This window comes from Natator depressus, chromosome 4, assembly GCF_965152275.1.
Source record: "Natator depressus isolate rNatDep1 chromosome 4, rNatDep2.hap1, whole genome shotgun sequence".
NCBI lineage: Eukaryota > Metazoa > Chordata > Testudines > Cheloniidae > Natator > Natator depressus.
Window position 1 is genome coordinate 91,441,099 of NC_134237.1, and position 23,115 is coordinate 91,464,213.

The following is a 23,115-nucleotide window of genomic DNA, read 5'->3' on the forward strand; positions in this document are numbered from 1 at the left end:
GAGATAGGCCTGCAAGAACTGGGGCAGATCCTTGACAACAGGTATTGTGAAAATCTGGAAGGGTGGCAACCTGAAACTCACAACTGGCTGGAACAAGATGAGTGATGTGTCAATGGAGGGCAGTTTCAGTTTCTAAATAATGATTTAATAAGTAGTAGAATGCTTGGACGAAGTTGCAGAAGGAAGAATCAAAATCTGCAATGATGAAGCACAGGTATTGCTATTTTGGTGCCTTACAGGCAAGTTAGATTGTGTTGGACTCTTCTAAGAACTATTACTATTCTGAAAAGGAAAGTTTAAAAATAATGTGTGAGGGTTTAGTTATGCTGACTCATTTTTAGGAGTGGAAGTTGTGGATAAAAAGCCCCCGCTGCCTGAAAAATGTACAGTTATGTAATCAGCTACAGATTCTACAATAGATCCTGTTAAGCTCCTCAAATAGTAATATGTTGTTAGAATTATGTGAAATGGGGAGTTGGTTCCTAATTATAGGGGTGTGCATTAAACAATGTTTCAGTGTAAATAATCACCAGTAGCAAACAGGTATTGTGTTTCCACAGTGTTGATAGTGACTGATCTTTTTTAGAAAAAATGCATAGTCTTTGTTTAAAGTATTTTTTGTGGGTTAGGACTGTTTTGATTTAGTGATGGCTGGCAATGCAGTTTTGAAATCCCAGTTAATTTTACTTTTGTCTTACATGCCTCTGTCGGTTTTAAATGCTTAAAACAGAATAGAATTATGGGATTACAAACTGAGGCAAATATTGATTGGTATCACTTTCACCTGCCATCTGGAACAGCAATTAGTTAAACAGAACACAATGGGGGTGAGAGAGAGAGAAAGACACTGAAATTGGGAAAGGGAGGAAGAAATTGTAGACAGGAATATTTTAAGATGGACTGCAGTCAGCACTGAATATTTTTTAAGTCATTGAAGAATTTGTATTTTCTTACCTATCCTTCTCCTATTAACTCTGTCTGATCTTTTCTTTTTTAAAAAGGAGTGTCAAACTGATCCCCAAATTTGATGCCTGAGTAAGTGATGTGAGCAGATAAGACGAGTACTAGCTATAACAATCTTTCTTCACCACAGGAAAGCAGTTTTATCAAATGATCAGCAAAATGAAGTGTGTGTGATGTGTCATATATGACACACACACTTTTCATATATATGCCTGTGCATGCATGAGTGAGAGAGGGAGAAAGTTCTTGTTACTCTTTAGCCAGCTATATATTTATAAGAATATAAAAAGTACCACTTCAACTTTTATCACCTTTTAGATGTAAATTTCTAATCTGTTTTCATAGTTTTTAAATTTACATGTAAACCCTGGACTAATTTTATAGTAGATGCACAAATATACAGTACTTTGAGAGGATGGAATAGCTGCTGTGAGTGAATCTATATCTGTGCAGGTGAGCGGGTAGATGTATGGGGAGGGGGGTAAGAGAGCTGGTAGCACAAACAACAAGGGGCACTCAGTGACAGGACCAGACTAGTAGAAGAGGTGAAGGTTATAATTTCACATGCTGTCACCATAAATGATGTAACATTAAACAATTTTTAAAATTTATTAACTATTTGGGTCTAGATGGAGACTAAAGCAAAAGGTGGACTGGGCAGTGACACAGAAGGCACCCAAATTTTATTTAAAATTCATTATTATAATGTAATATTTGAGGAGGTTTGTAGCTTTTTGAATATTTTTAGCACAGTATTGAGAGAGTGGTCATTTTATCCATTCTATATCTGTATAGTTCACCAAGAATTTACAAGGACAAACTTACATATATTTCCTGAATGAATTTTGAAACATTCAGTTGTGCAATGATGTGCTAATGGACTTGGACACTGAACTCCCTTTCTCATTAATGGGAAGGCCTTTGCCTCCAGGCACATGATAAATAACAGCCATAAATTAGAACCTTTAGAAAGCTGAAGACACCTGTTTATAGGTGGAAGGGAAAAATTCTCACTTGTTAATTTGGGGAACTTTCAGTATTTGCCTAGAGCTTGTTTTTTTTCCAAACTTTGACATTTCCAGTCACTAGTGCATCACGTGAGAGCTCATTTTTAATCTTAGTCTTCACAAGACATTTTGGCCCAAATTTTCAAACACGTCCACTAATATTGGGTGCTTTAGTTTTGGGGCGCTAAACTTGAGATATTGAAGACCCAACTTCCAGAGATATTGAACACCCACAACTCCATCTGACTGGTACCAATTACAGTGGGAAGACTATTAAACAGGTCTGATATCTACATAAAGACTGTGTGAGTTCACTGATAAGGATTTTTAAAGGTGACTAGCAATTCTGAGTGCCCCAATTGTTAGGTGCCCAATTTGAGACACTTTTTAAAGGGGCCTGATTATGAGAACCAGGTACTTGGCACTTTCTGAAATTGGACACCCAAAAAATGATGTACCCCAAATCACTAATCATTTCTGAAATCTTGTCCAATATAATTTGAGGTGAATTTTCAAAACATGATCTCTATTGCATATTCACTTTTTGTATATTACCATTTATGTATACAAATGATATGCAAAATTACATGTGCACAAATGGAGGCTATTTTGAAAATGTGGCCCAGTGTATCTAAAATAAATGTCAGAACAAATTGGTACCAGTTGTGCCACTTTTCTTTTGCCTTGTATCCCCATCTTGAATTCCTGCCTCTGAACAATAGTTTCCTGTTGAATTCATGATGTCTATTAAAAAATATGAACTGTGAGAGAGTTATAAAAATAATGAGCATGAAAGATTTTTTTCCAACTGCTGAAACTGTCATGATCAGCCTTACAGTAGGAAGGAACTGTTATTTATATAGACTTCTTATTGTGCAACAGTTTTAAATGGTTATTTATCTGAAGTATTTCTCAAGGTTTATGGGGAGTTATTTAGAGATAACATATCAGTAAGGCCTCTAGTACACACCAATCCTCTGCATATGATCTCTTACACCAGCCTTGGCTGATTAACAGTCTCTGATGTACAGTCCAAATTTTAAATAAAACTCATGCCTAGCCTTAGAGTGAATATAGAATTGTGGCTCATGGAGACTGTAGATCTAAGCATGTGATACTCCATTTTGATCCATATGGTATCCATACACAAGATATGGGGTGCTGCAATGAACTTAATTTTTTGTCAGTCAGGTACAGCCCTCAGGCTCCTGGCAATGTGCCAATGTAGCCCTCAGTTGAACAGTGTTTGAACATTCCTGTCTAATAGTTAACTTTTGTTAATTTCCAGGATGTTGGATCAGTTATATTTTCCAAAGTTTTCAGGTAGCTTCACTTGCGAGCACCATCCCTTTTCAATGCAACAATATAAACAGTCTAGATTAATCTATAGGCCTTTTTTTCACCCAAACATCTAATATAGTATAGTAAAGCTCTCTTCTTCCCCCCCCCCCCCTTTACAGGATTTGATATTCAATGGCTGGAAACCGAGATATCAAGTGGCCAAAATGAATGTGAACCCTATCTTAGAGGAGGTTCTGATTAAAAGATCACAACAGAAGAAAAGGACTTCTCCCTTAAATTACAAAGAAAGGCTTTTCGTGCTTACAGAATCAATGTTGACATACTATGAAGGTCGAGCAGAGGTAGGAGATAAGGTTTTATATTCCATTGCCTTTGTTCTTTCTTGAGAAAAAGACTTGCTTTTTTGTATTAATGGTTTTCTTCCTGTAATATATTGAATCTTTTCTGTTCTGGGAGGTGTGATAAATGTGGGTGCTACTGAATGGGTATTATCCATCACTTCCCTGATGGATAGCACAGATTTATGGAGACTTAAATGATCAATCCATTCAAAAACAAGTGTAAACAAGGATCTAATCAAAGTCTCTGTCAACTATTAATCCATAAAATGATTTTAATACCACTTTCTGAGAAGTATTTAAGCCAGGTTGAAAATCTCAGTCTCCTGAGTACTGTGTTAGAAAGGCTTAAGCTACACAGGAAGTTTAAAGGTACCCCATTTCCTACAGGGCACTACAACCGCTGTTGAGTACTACAACCCTTGTTGAGCCTAAGACTCCCACATGTCTTCTTTGCAGAGTTAGTATAGGCACTCATGCAAGTACTCCCTCCAACCCCCCATGCACACACAAAAATCTCTCACCTGAGTTAGGTGGTGTTTTCAACCTGGGCTAGCAGACATTCCTCAGGATAAGGGTCAGAGCCTGGCTTCTGCCTTTGATCAGGCTGATAACCTGCCCACTTTTCACTGAGCACGCTAGCTAAATCACTCAAGGGCTGATATTCCTCCAGTGCCTTCCCACAATTTCCACTTTGTGCCCAGAAGGATTGACAAGTTCTCAGAGTTCACTGTGAAAGAACTATAGAGTTCAGCACAAAGAACCATGGATTATGCCCCCAGAATCTTAGCGACACACACTGTCGAGCACAGCACTAGTGAGGACACAGTAACTTGGGTATGACTTTGCAGTATGACTGCTCATACCCAGGCTAACTCTGCAGCAAAGACACACCCAAAGAGACAGGAACCAGTAGCATACACTAAGACAGAGAATACCGTCAGGCTACATTACAGCAGCAATATTGTGTTTGCTTCATACATTATTATATACAAGAGACTACATTGCAAGAACATTGAGATTGCAAAAATCTAGCATTTTGCAAAAGTTAGGAAAGGTCAGGATTAAATTGCTTGTGGCCTTGTCTACTGTACAACCCCATGTAGACCTTTTCCCCCTTATCTGCAGACTTTACTTCCCTTTGAATTTAGATCATGTAAATGTAAGGAATGTGGCAAAATGGCCAATATTGGGTCCCAGGCTTTTCTTGGTGTGGGGGTGTGTGTGTGTATGGTGGGGGAGGTTAGGACACTGCCCCTTGCTGCTGCTCTTAGGGTACTAAGGACCCTGTTAGTGGCCCAGGAAGGTGGTAGAGGAGGGAAGGGGTCTGGTTTGCCCCTCACTCTGAGCCTCAGTCCCTCTCAATCCCTGCAGGTTTCTTACCCTCTTCAGTAGAGTTACCCTCAGTCCTTGACACTGGGGGAGGGAGTCTCTCTGCCCTCCTGGGGCAGAGTCATAGAATTTCAGGTTTGGAAGGGTCCTCAGGAGTCTCCCTTCCTCTGATTCTCTAGCCTCTCACCTCTAAGCAACACACCTCCAAACTCCAGTCCTCTCTCCTTCCTCACAACCCCTGACTGCTTTAATTGACTACAGGTGCTCCAATTAACCTGTAGTAACCTTTCCTAGTCTACAGGGAACCATGCCTTGATTATCCTAGGGTTTATATGTCTCCTCTCTGCCAGTGCTCCCTGACCCTGCTGTATCACAGGAGAAACAGTATTTGATGTGAATAACTCAAGATAAGCCAAATTTTTCTCTCCTTTACACTGGTCTACTCATCTAACTGTGGCTACTGAAATGAAGCAGAACACAAGCTCGTTCTTTGCTACACTGGCAGCTGAATCATTGTGAGCACCAATTCAGCTATGGTCAGCAATAAGCAATTTTTGTAGCATAGACAAATTCTCTCACCCTCAAGTGAGCGCTGGAATCATTTTTATCAGACAACCTACACCTGATATGGACAAAAATATCCTCAAAATCAAAGGCTGGATTCTCTGCTCCACTAAGACCACTTTGTGCAGTTTAAGCAGCAGAAACTAGCCTTAAATGGCTGGAGATAGCCAGTGGAGAATTCCTTCTGTGCTTCCACCTGCAGAAAGTTGGTGGAGGTGGCTCTCTTGCCTCCTATGTCAGATGCCCCATCCAGGGGAAGGAGGGGCACAACAGGGCATGGTGGAGCAGAGTGCCACTGTGCCTGATTCTCTACTGGATAATAGTGTATTACAAAGTTTATACCAGTTGCAGAATTTAGAGTAGGCCCCTTGCTGCTCTAACTTCCGCTGGGGCATGCAGCCAAAGATCAGAGAGATGCAAGCGGATCCCAGCAGCCACCACTCTCCACTAGAGAGCAGAGCTTAGACGTAGTGGAGGATCAAGGCCCAGATGTATACTTGTATTACTATATTGACTACAGAGTTCACAAGTGTACTTGTCTTGGGACGTGGATTAATCCCTCAATTTTCTGTGCACATGGCTTTGGTTTCAAAAGCTTCTTGGAACAGTTACCTAACCATGCATGTCTTGTCTCAGTTAACTTCTGGCTCAAAATAAAGGTGAAGTTAACTAACACCTTTTCACTGCCACCCTGAGGAATCTCTCTTTTTTGACTGAAATTCTTTTGGATGCTAATTGGGCTTCCACTGATTTGACTCAGAGTATTATCTGAAGCAATTTTGCATTCTCTCTCTCTGGGTACTAAGTTTGGTGAGACAGGGTACATATTTTTCAATAACTTCATTTTAACAATATTTCTGCTGTATAGTAAATAGAAAGGATTGACACATGAAGGCCTCTCTGAAACACTGATGTTAGTGGTCCTTTGTGTCACTGAATAAGTGAAGTGAAAGAGAGTCTGTTTTTTAGATTTCTGGCAGAGGTTGTAGATTTTTATCTGCAGTAAGTTAGTTGATGGTATATCTATGAACTAGATCATGTAGACAAACCTGATGATTCAATACTAAAGTAGTCCCAGTGCCTCTGGTTCTTATATCTTTACTGTATTATAGTAGAACAGTTGAAGGGTTTCTGCTCAATCAGTTATCTGGCTGAAGTACAGTGGTTGAGTTTTTGGGCATTGTTAATAAAGGATAGATATGGATATGGCATAGAGCTAAACTGCAGGTTAGGGCTGATGTTTACAGTTAAGGTTGATGAGTAAGACTGGGAAATTATCAAGAGGATACCAGGGTATCTCCTTATACGCTCAGTTGCAGTGGTACCAGTCTCCGTCAAATATGACATATTTAAGAACTCTGGGCCATCTTCTGCTGTTGGATGCACATGCACAACTCCCCATGTAGCCAATGAAGCTGAGGCCTGAAATTCTGACGCAGTGTTTGCCTGAGGAATAAGTGAGTAAAAAATGAATGAGGAACCCGGGACTTGACCTTAGTTCAATAACTGGGCCAATCCATTAAAATGGACTCAATTAGTTAATATGCACAAGAGAAATGGTGGGTGGTTCATGACTGTAAGTGAAGAAACAAAATTAGATACAGAGTATGTCTGGTAACAGAAGTGGAATATTATATATATTTATAACAACAAAAGGGAGCCAACCATAGAGAAATGTTATTCTTGTAATGCTAGTGTGTATTTAATGAACTGTATCGTATGCAATCATCAATTGGAGTAGGACTGATCTTTTTAACCATAAGCTGTGCAGAACACAGATTCTGTTCTTGGTTTGACATGTCCTACCTATGATAATGTGTCACAATGCTATTTAAATAATAAAAGCTGTCTAATAGCTGTGATTGAACAATACATTAAGACACTTTTTTTATTTAATAATTTGTTCGTAACCTGCTAAATTGTCTCTCTATATCCATCCTTAAGCAACTTAGTCACAACAGACATATCAGAAAGGTGGTATTCATGGTGAATCTGGATTCTGCTGTCCTCTTAACAATGTAAAACTAGTAATGAAGAAGCTTACACTGTGAAATACTGTTGAAACAGAGATGATATGCAGTGCTTAAAGTGTGTGTGTGTGGGGTGGGGGTCCACAGACCTGCCATAAATAAATAAATAAAATATTGAGATGGTCGCTGAAGAGCATACTCAAAGCACTGTCTTACCAAAGCTGCTCCTGCTCCCAGAGAGCCCTCCCCCACTTAACTCATACACTAATCATAAAATGAGTGTTTTATCAGTAAAACAAATCTGTATCACCAGGAAAGAGGGAGTGTTTTGCAGTTTAGTTTCAGCAGCCAGGTTTTAAAAAGGGAAACCACATACAGTACACTGCACGAAACTTTGGGGAGGGAAAATTTGGGCCAAGTACATTAGGGCAAAGCCCTAGACTTAGGAATAGTACTCAGGGAATTTTAGTGTTCCTGGTAAACAGATAGGATCTTTAAAGGTTTAATTTCTTCAAAATATCCTGCTTTTACAGAAAACAAGGAGAACAAAGAGCTTTATAAAAGATAACAAGGGAAAAAGAAGGACACAAAAAAATCTCAACAGTGGAGGTAGACACCAAGGATAACTAGCTCAATATGTTGTGGTGAGAAATTTAAGAACTAGTTAGAGAGGAAGGAGGTTATGGTTAAAGATGACTTCCATTTTTGGCTGTATTGCTCAGATACTGTGAAATTCTTGTGTGGGTGCTGGAAAGATCGCGTGACTGCCTTACAGGATTGTACTAACAAGAAGATGCACAAGTAAATCAGTGATGGATTAAAATCCCCAAAACCTCACTAAGTTGTTGTGGAAAGAATCCTTACAGTCAATTTTTACATTGCAAAAGTGGCCAGTCAGAGCTGAAGATGATTGATCTAATCTGTAAAGATAAAAAACTTTCCAGAGATCTGCTCATCAAACAGGTGCAGGAGATGGAGGTAGGGAAATGGCTGTTGCCCTCATTTTAAAAACCTGAGTATGTTCACAGCCAGGGATGCCAGATAGGTAGTACAGAGGGGGTGGGCAGCTGCTCCCCTGAGGAGTAGTCCTGGGTTGCAAATGAACTGTCTACTGGCTCACCTGAGCATGAGGGCAGCCTGCTGGTGCTCTGAGTGGACCCCAGGGTTGCTTCAGAGTCCTGTTCTCACAGAAGAGCTGTGATTGACACACAGCGCTGTCAGGCACTGCCGCTCTGGGTTGGACAAGGCACAAGTAAATCAGTGCACGCTGTGCACTTGCAGCTGGTGAGTCGGACCGCTTGGAAGAGGGGGTGGAATGAGGACCCCCCTTCATCCCTTGCTCTCTCTATGGATGTGTGATTGAGGGAGCTATCTGATGGGGGCACTGCCTGGTGATTGAGGTCGAGTATAGCGGTGGGAGGCATTGCTAGGTGATCTGGGGGTGAGTACAGGGGCATTGCTTGGTGGGGGGCACTGCCAGGTGATCTGAGGTGAGTATGGGGTGAGGGCACTTTGGGGTGGGGGGCACTTGCAGGTGATTTGTATGGAGGTGGGAGGCACAGCTGAGTGATACAGGAAATAATCACAAAAAATGCTCCTGAAACAGACAAATTTTTACATCTTAACCTTCAAAAAATCTTTTTTCAGCAGGAGCCCTTGCTGAAAGTTGCCCTCTCCTATTCAAATGTGAAATGGCAGGCCTTTTCATGGCTGGGAGGGAGAGCAACACAGCCCAGTTGGCACTCAGGGCCTGCTCTGCAGTATGCCAGCCAGGACCTGCATTGTGCCACATATTGGGCCTTCACCTGCCAGCTGAGGAAACCATGGTGGTGGTTCCTCTTGGCACTGGAGACCAGCCTGGTCTAGGAAGCAGACCTGTCACCCAACGGTGAGGGGCCCTCCAGCAGGGAAGGGAAGGAATGGTTGTGGGAGCGGGGGAGAACCGGAGCTCTGTGAGGGGTTGGACTGATGGTGGGGACTTCCTTGAGGGCTGTGGAAACGTCTGGGGTGTGTTGGGGGAGGAATTTTTGAGATATTTTGGTTGCTTCCTCCTCTTCCGTGCTTCCCCCCTCCCCCCACACACTTTTGCTGTCCTTCTGGAACCCGGGGCTGATCATGACTTTGCAGATACAAGAATGAAGGAAAAAGTGCTGCCTTTGCCTCCACCACAGGCATGGCATAAAATCTGAAAAGCTGTTTGGCCAGGATTCACAATGGGATTTAAACATTGCAGGGCTGACTTTTGCAATGCTTAACTTCCAGACACTTCAAAAATCCTAGTAACTATGCTAGGATCCACAAATCTAGGATCCCAATACAAGGCCTGGGGAGAGTTATCAGAGTAGCAGCCGTGTTAGTCTGTATTCGCAAAAGGAAAAGGAGTATTTGTGGCACCTTAGAGACTAACAAATGTATTTGAGCATAAGCTTTCGTGAGCTACAGCTCACTCTCACGAAAGCTTATGCTCAAATAAATTTGTTAGTCTCTAAGGTGCCACAAGTCCTCCTTTTCTTTTTGGGGAGAGTTAGACGCATAAAAATGCAATCCACAAAAGCCAGCATGCAGGCAGGGAGCCACGAAAGCTAGCTAATGGGGAATGCACAGGAGAGGGGTGTGTCACAAGCTTGCCCTTCTTACAGAAACAGCCACCTAATTCTAGGTTTTGCCTATCTCTGCTTGTCATACACAACTCCCCACTCTGAGTCAGGTAGCTTAGGGGCCTAAATTGTTTGCTGTGAGAATAAGGGAGACACCCCTCTCTCCATGCAAAACTAGTAGGTGGTAGTAGTGGCAGAGACAGCACTGCCTACTTTATAACTTTTTAGCCCAGTTCAATTTCCAGTTTCAATTCCCCCCCCTCTGCCTGGGAGGAGAGAGGATATTAACAGCACTCTGTTAACTACCCTTATAACAGAGAGGAGGAATAGGTCTCCTAGGCGTATCAGTGTGATACAGTGAAGAATTCAGTAAAACTTTCTGTAGGGAGAGGTCCTTTCTACTTACATGTTTGCTGTTGTTTTATTTAAATAAATAAATAAATAATATGTTAGTAACAGCAAATCAGGAAATTCTCAGACCAGTTTTTATTTAAGTGCAAAATAATTTGGCTTGTGGTAGCTGGACACTCCCTTCCTTTGAATCAGGGCTCCTGAGTGTAATAGAACAGGGTAAAAGCAAATCTTGTTCTTGAGCATCTTATTAATGTGGAGGCTCAGCTGACATTGAATTAAATACTCTTGGGTAAATTCAGCCCTGGCATAAGTGAAGGAACTTTGCTTCAATGGAGCTGGACTTAGTGATGTCAAGGCCAAATTGGGCATTTTTCAGTTTTAATACCTCATTTCACCGGAAGGTACGCTTTTCTGCATGAGCTGAATTTTTAATCTAGGTCAGGGGTTCTCACAGCAAAATTTTTGGTGGCCTCAGAGCGCGGCCACCAACTCTTGCTGCTCACCGCTTTGACAATTTTTCCTAAAATACTCAATTACCTTTAGGAAAAACAAATAAATATGCACCTGTATGACCAGATCATTGTAATTTATTCATGTAGAGGTTTTTTTGAAGACTCAATAATAAAAATAATGTACAGTTGTCTATTCTTTACTGGACCTACACAGACTAGAAACACAAATAAGGTACTTTGCACATTCTTGGTTTTTTTTGTTCTTGTTTCTTTTGCTTTTAGGTTGCTTTTTTAAAAAGACTTGCTAACTAGTAAGTCTGCTGCTGCAAAAAGTAATATTTGTATGTTTGTTAATATCACTTTTCACAAGACTTATTAGCTAGCTGGGCAGCTGTGAAAAGTGCTATTAACAAACATACAAATACCAATTTTCACAGCAGACTTAGTCAACCATTGCATGGCAGGGGACAAACTAAGCCCTGAATGGGAAGGTGGGTAGGAAGACAGTGAGGGCCAGGGGCGATGGGGAGCCACTGAGGCAGGGGTGGGGTGGGGAGGGTTAGCTGAGGGCTGCTGCGGCACAGCTGGGATCCAGAGCCGGAAGCCCCATGAGCAGAGCCTGCGACCCCTGGGCTAAAGGCTGAGCCTCACCACCTCTGGGAAGGTGGGGGAACTCACTGGTGGCCTGCTCCTCCAGAGTTTGTGGGTCCAGAGGGGAGCAGGGTCCAACGCCTCTGGGGGAAGGTCCACTGCTTTGCCACCCCCCACTTCCCAGTAATTGCCCAGGAGGATGTGGCCACAAGAAAAGCTCCTGGTGGCTGCATGTGGCTATGGTGGCTGCATTTGAGAAACACTGGTCTAGACAGTTACTATATTATGTTTTATAGACTGCAGCTGGAATCACTGACTGCTATATATCGTCTTCAGGTGACCTGAAAATACAGTATAGCATTTGTACTATAACATGGTTCAAAAAAGAACTAGATAAGTTCATGGAGGATAGGTCCATCAATGGTTATTAGCCAGGATGGACAGGGACGGTGTCCCTAGCTTCTATTTGCCAGAAGATGGAAATGGGCAACAGGGGATGGATCACTTGATGATTACCGGTTCTGTTCATTCCCTCTGGGGCACCTGGCATTGGCCACTGTCAGAAGGCAGGATACTGAGATAGATGGATCTTTGGTCTGACCCAGTATGGCCGTTCTTATGTGTTTTGATGAGGAAACAAACGAGCAACTAAGATGCTTCTATGATGAAAATAGTTAAATAGTCTCACATATATTCACAATCCACAGAGGACTGAAACTCAAAATACTTAATAAAATATTTCATGTATAGTCTTGTTTATTAAGGTAAGCCAATTTTTTTAATCAATCAAAGATTAATATTATGAGTTAATTAGCTGAGTTAGGCTCTTCTGAAATAATCCTGCTACTCCCAGATAATCAAAGGTGGCAACAATTAAAATATTTAATAAAACACAAACATTACTAACGTTTTTTATTGCTGACAACTATTTAATTAAATGTTGTTTTAATAAGTCCTTTTCCAAACAATATAGTTAATTTTGAGGAGAGTGGATGGTTGATGTCCCAAGACGAAGCTATGGGAATAGCTTCACATGTGTGTAGCCCCAGAATTTTTCAAAAGTGGCCATTGATTGTGGGAGTCTCCAATTTTGCATATACATCTTGAGATATTCTGGATGTGATTTTCAGAGGTGCTATATCATTTGAAGTCAGTAATTCTACAAATCAGGCCCTAAGATGTCTCAGGTTCAACTCCCAGAAACAAACATCCCCAACTCAGAAGCCACTTTTGAAAATTTTGATCCAACAGTTTAATTTTAGAGGAATAATTACCGTAAAGGATCAAATTCACCAGTACACTGCAGCTGCTTTGCATCACTATGGTGACGCAAAGCAGCTATTAACCCTTCTTTGTAGGATATGGCTGCACTTGCATTACTCTTCTCAAGATAGTTAAAGCAACCACACTGGAATAACACTCATGCTGCTGTGTCCACACTGGTTCTGCATTGCCCCATGTGTGACATGGAGTCCTGGGGACTCATTCTATGACTCTTTTGTGCTGCAGTAAGATCAGCAGCACTATGAATTCTTTCCCAGTGAATTGTAGCCAATCCTATAATAAACTAACTAAGGATTTAGGTCATGTCTACACTACAAAATTATGTTGACCTAACTTATGTTGGTATACGGCCGCCACAGAAATTATGTGTCTCTTGCATGTCTACACTTTGTTCCTTATGTCAGCAGTGCCCGTCCTCATCAGGAGCACTTGTATTGATTGTACTGTCAGTGTGGGGCACTGTGGGATGGCTCCCGAAAGCTAGTAACAGTCAACATATGCAACGCAGTGTCTGCACTGACACGGTGTTGACCTAACTACATCAACCTTGACTCTGCGCTGCTCATGGAGGTGGAGTTATTAAGTTGGCGTAGCAGGGCAGTTACATCGCTGGAAGCGAAATTTTAATTGTAGACACTTCCATAGTTAGGTTAACATAAGCTGCCTTATGTTAACCTAACTCTGTAGTATAGATCAGACCTTATTAACTAAGAAAAAGATATAGTTATTTACAAGGTCAAAACAGGTAAGCATAACACGCACGAATGAGTTATAGTCAGGTTTCAAAAGGTAATAGAAATTTCTATAGTAAGCAAAGTCTGTATATGCTTTAGGTGCTAACTCAGGCAAAACAGTTGGACTTCTGGCTTATGCTTAGAAATCCTCGCCCCTCAGAGTTCAAACAACAAAAGAATAATAAATTCTCGTTAACAGGCACTTTTATTCCCTTACCCCAGCATTCAAGCTGTGATGGGAGGAGGGCTTGGACACTTATCCTCTTCTGGGCTGTAAGGGAAGTAATCGTTCCACAAAACCTTCATTCCACAATGATCCATTTGTATTCAATAGTCCTGCCTGATGGGCAGGAGATAACGCTTTCCGTAGGAATCCAGCATTTTGCAGTTGGTGAAGGGTTTTTCATTTGATTAATTACATAGTTTCAGAACAAACATTTTACAGTTAGAGAGCAAACACTTAAGCACTACTTTATAGCATGGGATATAGAAGTTATAAGTGAGATTAATTCCTGTAGCAATTTACAAGCTTTCCATAAAGTCTAAACAAATTCTTATAACACTAATTTCTGTTTTAACTATACTAACCCACAGGTAAGTCAGACTGGTTTCCAGCTATGCATCTGTCAGTAAAGCCTGAGGCCTTGACATGAGCTGGCACTTGGTCTGCCAGTGTCACACTATCTACCCAAAACATAGGATATATCCAAGGCTGCTTTCTGAGCTGTGTGGCCAGAGGGGTTTGACTGGGGACTAAATGCAAAAGCAGGAGGCGGGGTATTATTTGATGGAGCTGTGTGGATGTGAGAGAAAAGTAGCACAAACACAACAGAAGCAGAGAAAGGAGGCAATAAGAAAGCCCCAGGGACAGCCACAGAAGCACTTGTAGCAAGATGTGGAGGAAAAGCTAAGAGAAAGAGAGAGAGCTTTTGGGCTGATTGCTGGTGAGAAAGAGGCTTTGAATTGTGAGCAAAGAAATTCTCCTATTGTCTGATTCCTACTGTGTTCAGAGAAACAAAACATTGTGTATATTTGTGTAAATAAACAGCACTGCATCAAAGAAATACCTGACTCCATTGTCAGTTTCTCCTTTTAACAGGAATAACCTGCAAAACCCCAAATATTGGCTAGCCACTCAGGTCAAAAGGGCATCAAACAGTAGGCATCAAGGAAGAGGAGAGTTTTAAGGAGAGATTTGAAGGAGGGAAACAAGGCTTGACATTTGTTTACAGGGAGCTCCTTCCATGAATGAGAGGCAGCATAGGAGAAAGCACAAAGGTGCTTATTTAAATATTTAACAAATGGGTGATGAAGGCTGGCATTACTGGTGTGAGGGTAGGAATTTACATCTAAACAGCATATAAGAAATGATAGGCAGGATAGGAATTATTTGAAGAGCCTTAAAAGCAAAGACAATTAGTTTCTGTCCTTTCATTGATTCCCCCTGTGCTCCCCATTCAGCACCCTGTCAAACCTCTCTATTCACACAGCTCAGAGACCAGTCCAGGATATATACTGTAACACATTCAAAACTGCCTTTACCAAAGGAGGACACTCCACCAGAGAAGTAGATCGCATCATAGACTTTAAGGTCAGACGGGACCACCATGATCATCTAGTCCAGCAGTTTTCAAACTGTGGGTTGGGACCACAAAGTGGGTTGTGACCCCGTTTTAATGGGGTCACTGGGTCTGGCTGAGACTTGCTGGGGCCTGGGGCAGTGGGGCTTCAGCCCTGGGCAGTGGGGCTCAGGTTACAGGCCCCCTGCTGGGGCTTCAGCCCTTGGGTTTCGGCTTTGCCCTCCCACCCCTGCCTCGAGTGGTGGGGCTTGAGCTTTGCCCACCCACTCACCTGGGTGAGCAGGGCTTGGGCGAGCTCAGTCCCCATCCTGAGGTCATGTAGTAATTTTTGTTGTCAGAAGGGAGTCGCGGTGCAATGAAGTTTGAGAAATCCTGATCTAGTTTGATGTCCTGCACATTGCAGGCCATAGAACCTTACCTGCCCACTCCTGTCACAGACCCCTAACCTCTGGGTAAGTTATTGAAGTTCTCAAAGCATGATTTAAAGACTTCAAGTTACAGGGAATCAACCATTTACAGTAGTTTAAACCTGCAAGTGATGTGTGCCCTGTGCTGCGGAGGAAGGCAACCTCCCTGTCCCACCCCGCCAGGGTCTCTGCCAGTCTGACCCAGGGGAAAATTCCTTCCCAATCCCAAATGTGGTGATCAGTTAGACCCTGAGCAGGTGGGCAAGGCCCATCACCTAAATACCCCGAGAGAACTTGCTTCAGTACAGAAATAAACCCCCCTCTGACCGCACATCCCTCGTTGTCACCTACCATCATCCCATGCTGGAACCCATATGGCGTATCAAACAATTACAACCCATACGCAATGAGGACCCTATTCTGAAATAAATCTTTCCTGAACCACCCCCCAACCCCCACTTTCTGGCCTTCAAACAACCCCCCAGCCTCTCCAAGTTCATCATCAGAAGCGAGCTCCCCACACCCCAGGACACACCAACTCAAAGCAGCAGCAGCAGACCCTGGAGAACAACAGATGCAAAATCTGTAGACATATTTCCACTGCTACAATGATCAACACTCCTTTTGGTATCCCTGGGTCTTACACATCCATGTCACAACATGTGGTGTACTGATCCAGTGCGCTAAATGCCCCAATAACAACTATGTGGGTGAAACCAGACATGCTCATGAATGAATTCACACAGGAAAATGGTAAAAGACAAAAACACCCTATCACTTGTGGGTAAACACTGTTTACAAAGTGATCATTCTATGTCTGACCTCTCAGTCCTCATCCTCAAAGAAAACCTGCTTAACACTCGCAAAAGATGAGCCTGGGAAATTTATAACTGGTAGACACTAAAAATCATGGACTGAAGAAAGACTCTGGATTTATGGCTTATTATAACAAGGCCATGTGTACACTATCACTTTTGTTGATATAACATATGTCGCTCTGGGGTGTGAAAAAAAACATCCCCCAAGCAACATAAGTTACACCGTCAGAAGCGCCGGTGTGGACTGTGCTATGTTGGTGGGAGAGCTTCTTCCGCCAACATAGCTACCGCTGCTCATTGAGGTGGTTTTATTATGTCGATGGGAGAGCTCTCTGCCGTCAGCATAGAGCAGCTACAGAACAATCTTACAGGGGTGCAGCTGCATCAGTACTGCTGTGCTGCTGTAAGCTTGCTAGTGTAGACATCGCCTAAAAATCTTTATACACATTGTGACAAAGTTCCTCTGCCTTGGTGGGTCCTGCGCTTATTGGCGGATTTGCTCGCCTCAGAGATTCATGGAAGCCCTCAGTTTGGCCACCTTTGCTCGTGGCTCAAACCTGCTATTCACTCAGCTAACCTCATCACTGATGAGCAGTGATGAGACCTTCCCCTCTGGTGGGACCCACATTACAGGTCAACTCCTCCTGTATCCAATAGGGAGTTGGGAGGATGGGAGGAACCCAGGCCCGCCCTCTACTCCAGGTTCCAGCCCAGGGCCCTGTGGATCACAGCTGTCCACAGTGTTTTGTTTAACACCTGTGTGATAGCTACAACTCCCTGGGCTACTTCCCCATGGCCTCCTCCCAACACCTTCTGGACCCTCACTACAGGACCTTCCTCCTGATGCCAGATAGCGTTTGTACTCCTCAGTCCTCCAGCAGCATGCCCTCTCACTCTCAGCTCCTTGCGCGCCCCTCACTGACTGAAGTGAGGTCGTTTTTAAACCAGGTGCCCTGATTAGCCTGCCTGTTTTAATTGATTCTAGCAAGTTCCTGATTGTTCTGGAACCGCCCCTGTTACCTTACCCAGGGAAAAGGGACCTGCTTAATCTGGGGCTAATATATCTGCCTTTTATCTCTCTCCTGTAGCCATCTGGCCTGACCCTATCACATATCCCTCCCCTCTGCTCAACACCACGGGGTTGGGCAACTTGGGACGTCAGGCAGTGTATCTGTGACAAGCTATCTGCATTGCCATGGTGGCTTCCAGCCCGGTGTTGTATGGTGAATTGAAAAGGTTGTAGGAACAGGAACCATCTGGTCATCCTTGCATTCTTCTCTTTATTTCTCTGCATCCACTGGAGGGGTGCATGGTTGATCACAAGAGTAAACCATCGTCCCAGCAGGTAATAACGTAGTGTTTCTATGGTCCATTTCACAGCAAGGCACTCTCTCTCAACCACTGCATACTTCTGCTCTCTCGGGAGGAGTTTCCTGCTGAGGTAGAGGATTGGGTGTTCTTCGTCTCCAACCATCTGTGATAGGACAGCTCCCAATCCTACTTCAGATGCATCCGTCTGTAAAATGAACTCTCTGTTGAAGTCTGGGGCTATAAGCCCGGGGTTACTGCAGAGGGCTGTCCACAGATCCGTAAATGCTTTCTCTGCGGCATCTGTCCACTTCACTATGTCTGGACCCCGGGCTTTTATCAGGTCTGTCAGGGGACTTGCTCTGGTGGGGAAATGGGGAATAAATTGCCAGTAGTACCCCAACACACCCATGAATGCCCAGACTTGCTTTTTCCGATTTGGCTGGGGCCAATTTTGGATAGCCTCCAGTTTGTTTAGTTGGGGCTTGACCATGCCCCTTCCTACAATGTAGCCAAGGTATTTAGCCTCGGCTAGCCTATAGCACGCTTGGCTGGGTTGGCTGTGAGGCAGGTCCGTCTTAGCGTGTCCAGCACTGCTTCCACCTTTTCCAAGTGGGTCTCCCAGTTGGGGGTGTGAATAATCACATCATCCAGGTATGCAGCTGCATAACTGGTATGGGGCCGCAGGAGCTTGTCCATAAGATGCTGGAAAGTGGCAGGTGCCCCAGGCAGTCCAAAAGGGAGAACAGTATATTGAAACAGTCCCTTGGGTATAGAGAATGCAGTTTTTTCTTTTGTGTCCTCCACCAAGGGGATCTGCCAATATCCCTTTGTTAAATCAAGGGTGGACAAAAATCGGGCGTTGCCCAGGCAGTCAACTAACTCATTGATGCGGGATGTGGGGTATGCATCGAATTTGGATATCTCATTCAGCCGGCGAAAGTCATTACAAAACCTAGTGGTGCCATCGGGTTTGGGCACCAACACAGTCAGGCTCGACAATTGACTATGGGACTCTTCAATGACTCCCAGTTCCAACATCCTTTTTACCTCAGCCTTGATCGCCTCTCTTTTCGCCACTGGGACGCGGTAGGGCCTTTGTTTTACCTTTGCCCCAGGGTTTGTGATAATGGGATGATATGTTTCAGTGGTCTGGCCTGGTTTAGTTGAAAACACATCTTGGTACCGGCTGATCATCTCCAAAACCAACTTTTTCTGGTTCGGTGTCAGATCAGGGGATATCCTGATCTGCTCCTGCAGGTTATTTCCCTGATTCGGGGCCTCTTGCGCCACTACACACGCCTGTCAGGGGTTCCAAGGTTTTAAGAGGTTAATGTGATAAAGCTGTTCTTGTTTCCAGTGTCCGGGCTGCTGCACCTTGTAGGTTACTTCCCCCCCCGGGTTCAACCACCTCATAGGGTCCCTGCCATTGGGCCAAAAGCTTGCTTTCTGCTGTGGGTACTAATACCATCACCCTATCCCCTGGTTGGAACTGTCGGACTTTTGCCTGGCGAGTGTAATGGGTTTGCTGGGCCTCCTGCGCCTTTTCCAAATGTTCCTGTACAATAGGGGTGACCCGGGCTATCCGATCTCACATCTGCAACACATGTTCAGTTATATTTCTCCCCTCATTGGGTTCCTCTTCCCAGATTTCTATGGCGATATCTAGTATGCCACGGGGGTGGTGCCCGTATAATAACTCAAAGAGGGGAAACCCGGCTGAGGCCTGAGGTACCTCCCGGATGGCGAACATAAGGTAAGGTAGTAGGGTGTCCCAATCCTTCCCGTCCCGACTTACCACCTTCCTTATCATAGCCTTGAGGGTTCAGTTGAATCTTTCTACAAGCCCGTCGGTCTGCGGATGATCGACTGAAGTTCTCAAGGTATGTATATGGAGCAGGATACAGAAGTCCTTCGTTAGCTTTGACATAAATGGGGTTCCTTGGTCTGTTAATATCTCCTTTGGTAGCCCCACTCGGGCAAAGATTCCCACTAGCTCTTTGGCTATCATTTTAGAGGCTGTGTTCCGCAGGGGGACGGCTTCTGGGTAGCGAGTAGCATAGTCCAAAACAACAAGTTGTTGGTGGCCCCAAGCCGTCTTCTCCAGGGGTCCCACTAGGTCCATGGCTATTCGCTTGAAGGGGAAGGGGTACTAAAGGTGCCCTCAAGTGGGGACGGGGACTGTGCAGCTGACGCTCTGGGCAGGACACACAGTACCTCCGCACTTCTTCATGTACTCCGGGCCAGAAGAACTGTCGTAGGACCCGTGCCAGGGTCTTCTCTGCCCCCCAAAAAGATGACTATGGGCAAGAGTTAATACAGCATTCTGGTGTTTTTGAGGTACTAGGATCTGCTGTACTTTCTGCCCCTGTACTGGTGCAACCCGGTACAGGAGATCCTTCTTCATTATGAAGTAGGGTCCTGGTCCCTGCGTTTTCCCTTCCACGAGGACCCCATCTATTTCAGTCACCTCCTTCCTAATATTGTCGTACCTTGGGTCTTCAGCCTGGTCCCATCCAAAATTTTCTTTCCTGGGGCTAATCTGCCCAAGATCTAGGGGCCCAGTCTCTGTCGCCTCTACTGGTTCAGAGGCATTCGGGTGGGGGTCAGACTCGGGTGCTTCTCCCTCCTGGGCGGCCTCCTTTTCAGCTGCTCGGGTTCGCCTACCTATGAGAGCTACCCTCTGGCTTTGGGTCAGTATTCGGGTTCCCAAGGCCTTAACTGCCCTTCTTTCCCTTTTTGTCTTTCTACCCTGCCTGGGAGTGGAGAACAAATCTGGGGATATTTCAGAGAAGATTGGGGATTGACAGTCTGCTGTGGATGTCTCACTAACTTCAGGGTTTCCCCGTTTCTCCAATCCCCCTCCCGGGAGTAAGTCTCCAAAACGTGGAAAGTCCCTCCCTATGAGCACCGGGTATGGGACTTTAGGGACTACACCTGCTGCTACCTCAGTAGTGTTCCCCTGGATTTCAATTTTTACCGGGATGGTGGGGTAATAACTAAACTGTCCCATGGACGCATGTCACCCCTGTGCGCTTTGCCTGCAGCAGCTGACTACGCTTCACAAGCTTCCCTGAAATAAGCGTGATAGCACTCCCCGAATCAACCAGTGCCGTGGTTTCTGCCCTATTTAGTTTTACTGGTCTGGTGTACATATGCGGGGTTAGTGCGACCCCCACCAGGTGAATCAGGGAACATGGGTCTGCCCAGTTCCCCAGGTTGCACTGCATAAGCTCCTCGGCATTGGGACTGTGTGTCTATGTGTGCAGCTATATGTCCCCACTCCCCGCAGGCGTAGCATCTGTATGGGGCCCTAGGCATTCCCTGGTCTCTCGGTTTGGGCAGTCTAATGACACTATCCTCTTCCCCCTCAGTGGTCCAACTCTTTGTGGCCTCCGATGGGCCTTCAGCCTCTCTCTTTTTCCACCTGGGCCCTCCTAGGGGCCCAGTCGCCTGAGCTTTGGGGCTTGATGCTGCTAGTTTAACCCAGGGTGTCTCTTCCTTAAGTGGTCGGGTCAGCTCCCTCACCATCCTTCACCTCTCTACCAGCACGACAACCTCGTCGTAGGTGGAGGGTTTGTTCTGGCTTACCCAGGCACGAAGGTCTGGCGGTAGTCCCCTCATGTATCGGTTGATGACCAGAACCTCTGGTATCTCTTCCGGACTCCAGGACTCAGTTGGTAACCACTTTCGTATGAGATGGATGAGATCATATAATTGGGACCGCAGGGTTTCGTTTTCCTGGTACCTCCACTCATGATATCGCTGGGCCTGCACTGCAGTCATTACCCCAGATCTGGCCAGGATCTCTGCTTTCAGCTGGGGGCAGTCTGCCGCAGCCTCTTCAGACAGATCATAGTAGGCCTTCTGGGCTTCCCCACACAGGAATGGGGCGAGGATGCCAGACCACTGTTCTCAGGGCCAAGCTTCCCGCAGGGCTGTCCTCTCAAAGCCCAGGAGGTACGCCTCTACGTCATCCTCCCGTGTCATTTTCTGCAGCCAGTTGCTGGCCCGTATGATATGCGTCCCATCATGGCCGCGGTTCAGGTCTGTAAGGGCCTTTACCTGGTTTACCAGTTCCCACAATATAGCACGGTTTTGAGCAGCATGGTCCATCAAGAGGCGATTGGTCTCTTGCTGCAGCCGCACTGCCTCCTGTTGGGAAGTTGCCTGGACACGGGTAGCCTCCTGCTGGGCAGCCGTGGCTTGTATCAGTGCCTAAACTACATCATCCATTGTGGTGAAAAAAAATAAACCCTCTTCCTTTTTTTAAAAAAATAATAACACCCTCCTTCTTCTGCCGCGCTGTGCACAACAAATCCCACCTCTGACACCAGTTGTGACAAAGTTCCTCTGCCTTGGTGTGTCCTGCGCTTATTGGCGGATTTGCTTGCCTCAGAGATTCATGGCAGCCCTCAGTTTGACTACTTTTGTTAGTGGCTCAAACCTGTCGTTCACTCAGCTAACCTCATCACTGGCGAGCATGGGGAAAAGGAAGGAGAACAAACCCCGCAGTCTCTGTTGGTCCACCCAGTGGGTCGGGGAACAGGCCAGGGACCTTCCCCTCTGGTGGGACCCACATTACAGGTCAACTCCTCCTGTATCCAATAGGGAGTTGGGAGGATGGGAGGAACCCGGGCCCGCCCTCTACTCCAGGTTCCAGCCCAGGGCCCTGTGGATCACAGCTGTCCACAGTGTTTCGTGTAACACCTGTGTGATAGCTACAACTCCCTGGGCTACTTCCCCATGGCCTCCTCCCAACACCTTCTGGATCCTCACCACAGGACTTTCCTCCTGATGCCAGATAGCGTTTGTACTCCTCAGTCCTCCAGCAGCACGCCCTCTCACTCTCAGCTCCATGCGCGCCCCTTACTGACTGAAGTGAGGTCCTTTTTAAACCAGGTGCCCTGATTAGCCTGCCTGTCTTAATTGATTCTAGCAAGTTCCTGATTGTTCTGGAACCGCCCCTGTTACCTTATCCAGGGAAAAGGGACCTGCTTAATCTGGGGCTAATATATCTGTCTTCTATCACTCTTCTGTAGCCATCTGGCCCAACCCTGTCACAACATTTATAACACCTTAGCATAGTTGCTTTAATAAAAAATAGTGAACCTAAAAAGCTAACTCAACTTGCAAGAGCCACTGCCCAAGATGGGGAGAAGAAATATAAAGAATAACTGAACTAGAATGTTAGCCAAAATGGAGTTTATATAATTATTCCTTCTTTTTTCTCTTTTCTTCTTTTATACAATAGTGCCTAGACACACCCATTGTGCTATGTGCAGAACAAACACATAGCAAGAGAGTCTATGCCTCAAAATGCTGTATTCTTAAAAGGTCAAAGGATGTGAGGGAGGAAGTAGGTATTTTACAGATGGGGAATGAGACACATTTCATCCCTGTGCAAATGGCCTGTACAAGGGACTACTTAAGAACTCAAAATGGCTTAAGTGGGACATAGAGTGGTACATATTTGCCTTGACATGCACGTCTTCACAGGGATGAGTTTGACCC

At 44.7% G+C, this 23,115-nt stretch overlaps 1 protein-coding gene across 3 annotated transcripts in view; it reads left to right on the top strand.

Moving 5' to 3' along the window:
* The window catches only part of TEC (tec protein tyrosine kinase), an 87,948-nt gene that overhangs the window by 12,531 nt on the left and 52,302 nt on the right, over nt 1-23,115 (top strand). For 2 of the 3 annotated variants that reach the window (XM_074951448.1, XM_074951446.1), the window contains exon 2: nt 3,431-3,613. In XM_074951448.1, the coding sequence (XP_074807549.1) occupies nt 3,476-3,613 (138 nt within the window). In that variant the 5' untranslated portion in view covers nt 3,431-3,475. Of the gene's footprint in view, nt 1-3,430; nt 3,614-23,115 lie in introns of those variants that run through there. The other variant, XM_074951449.1, reaches the window with a different exon arrangement.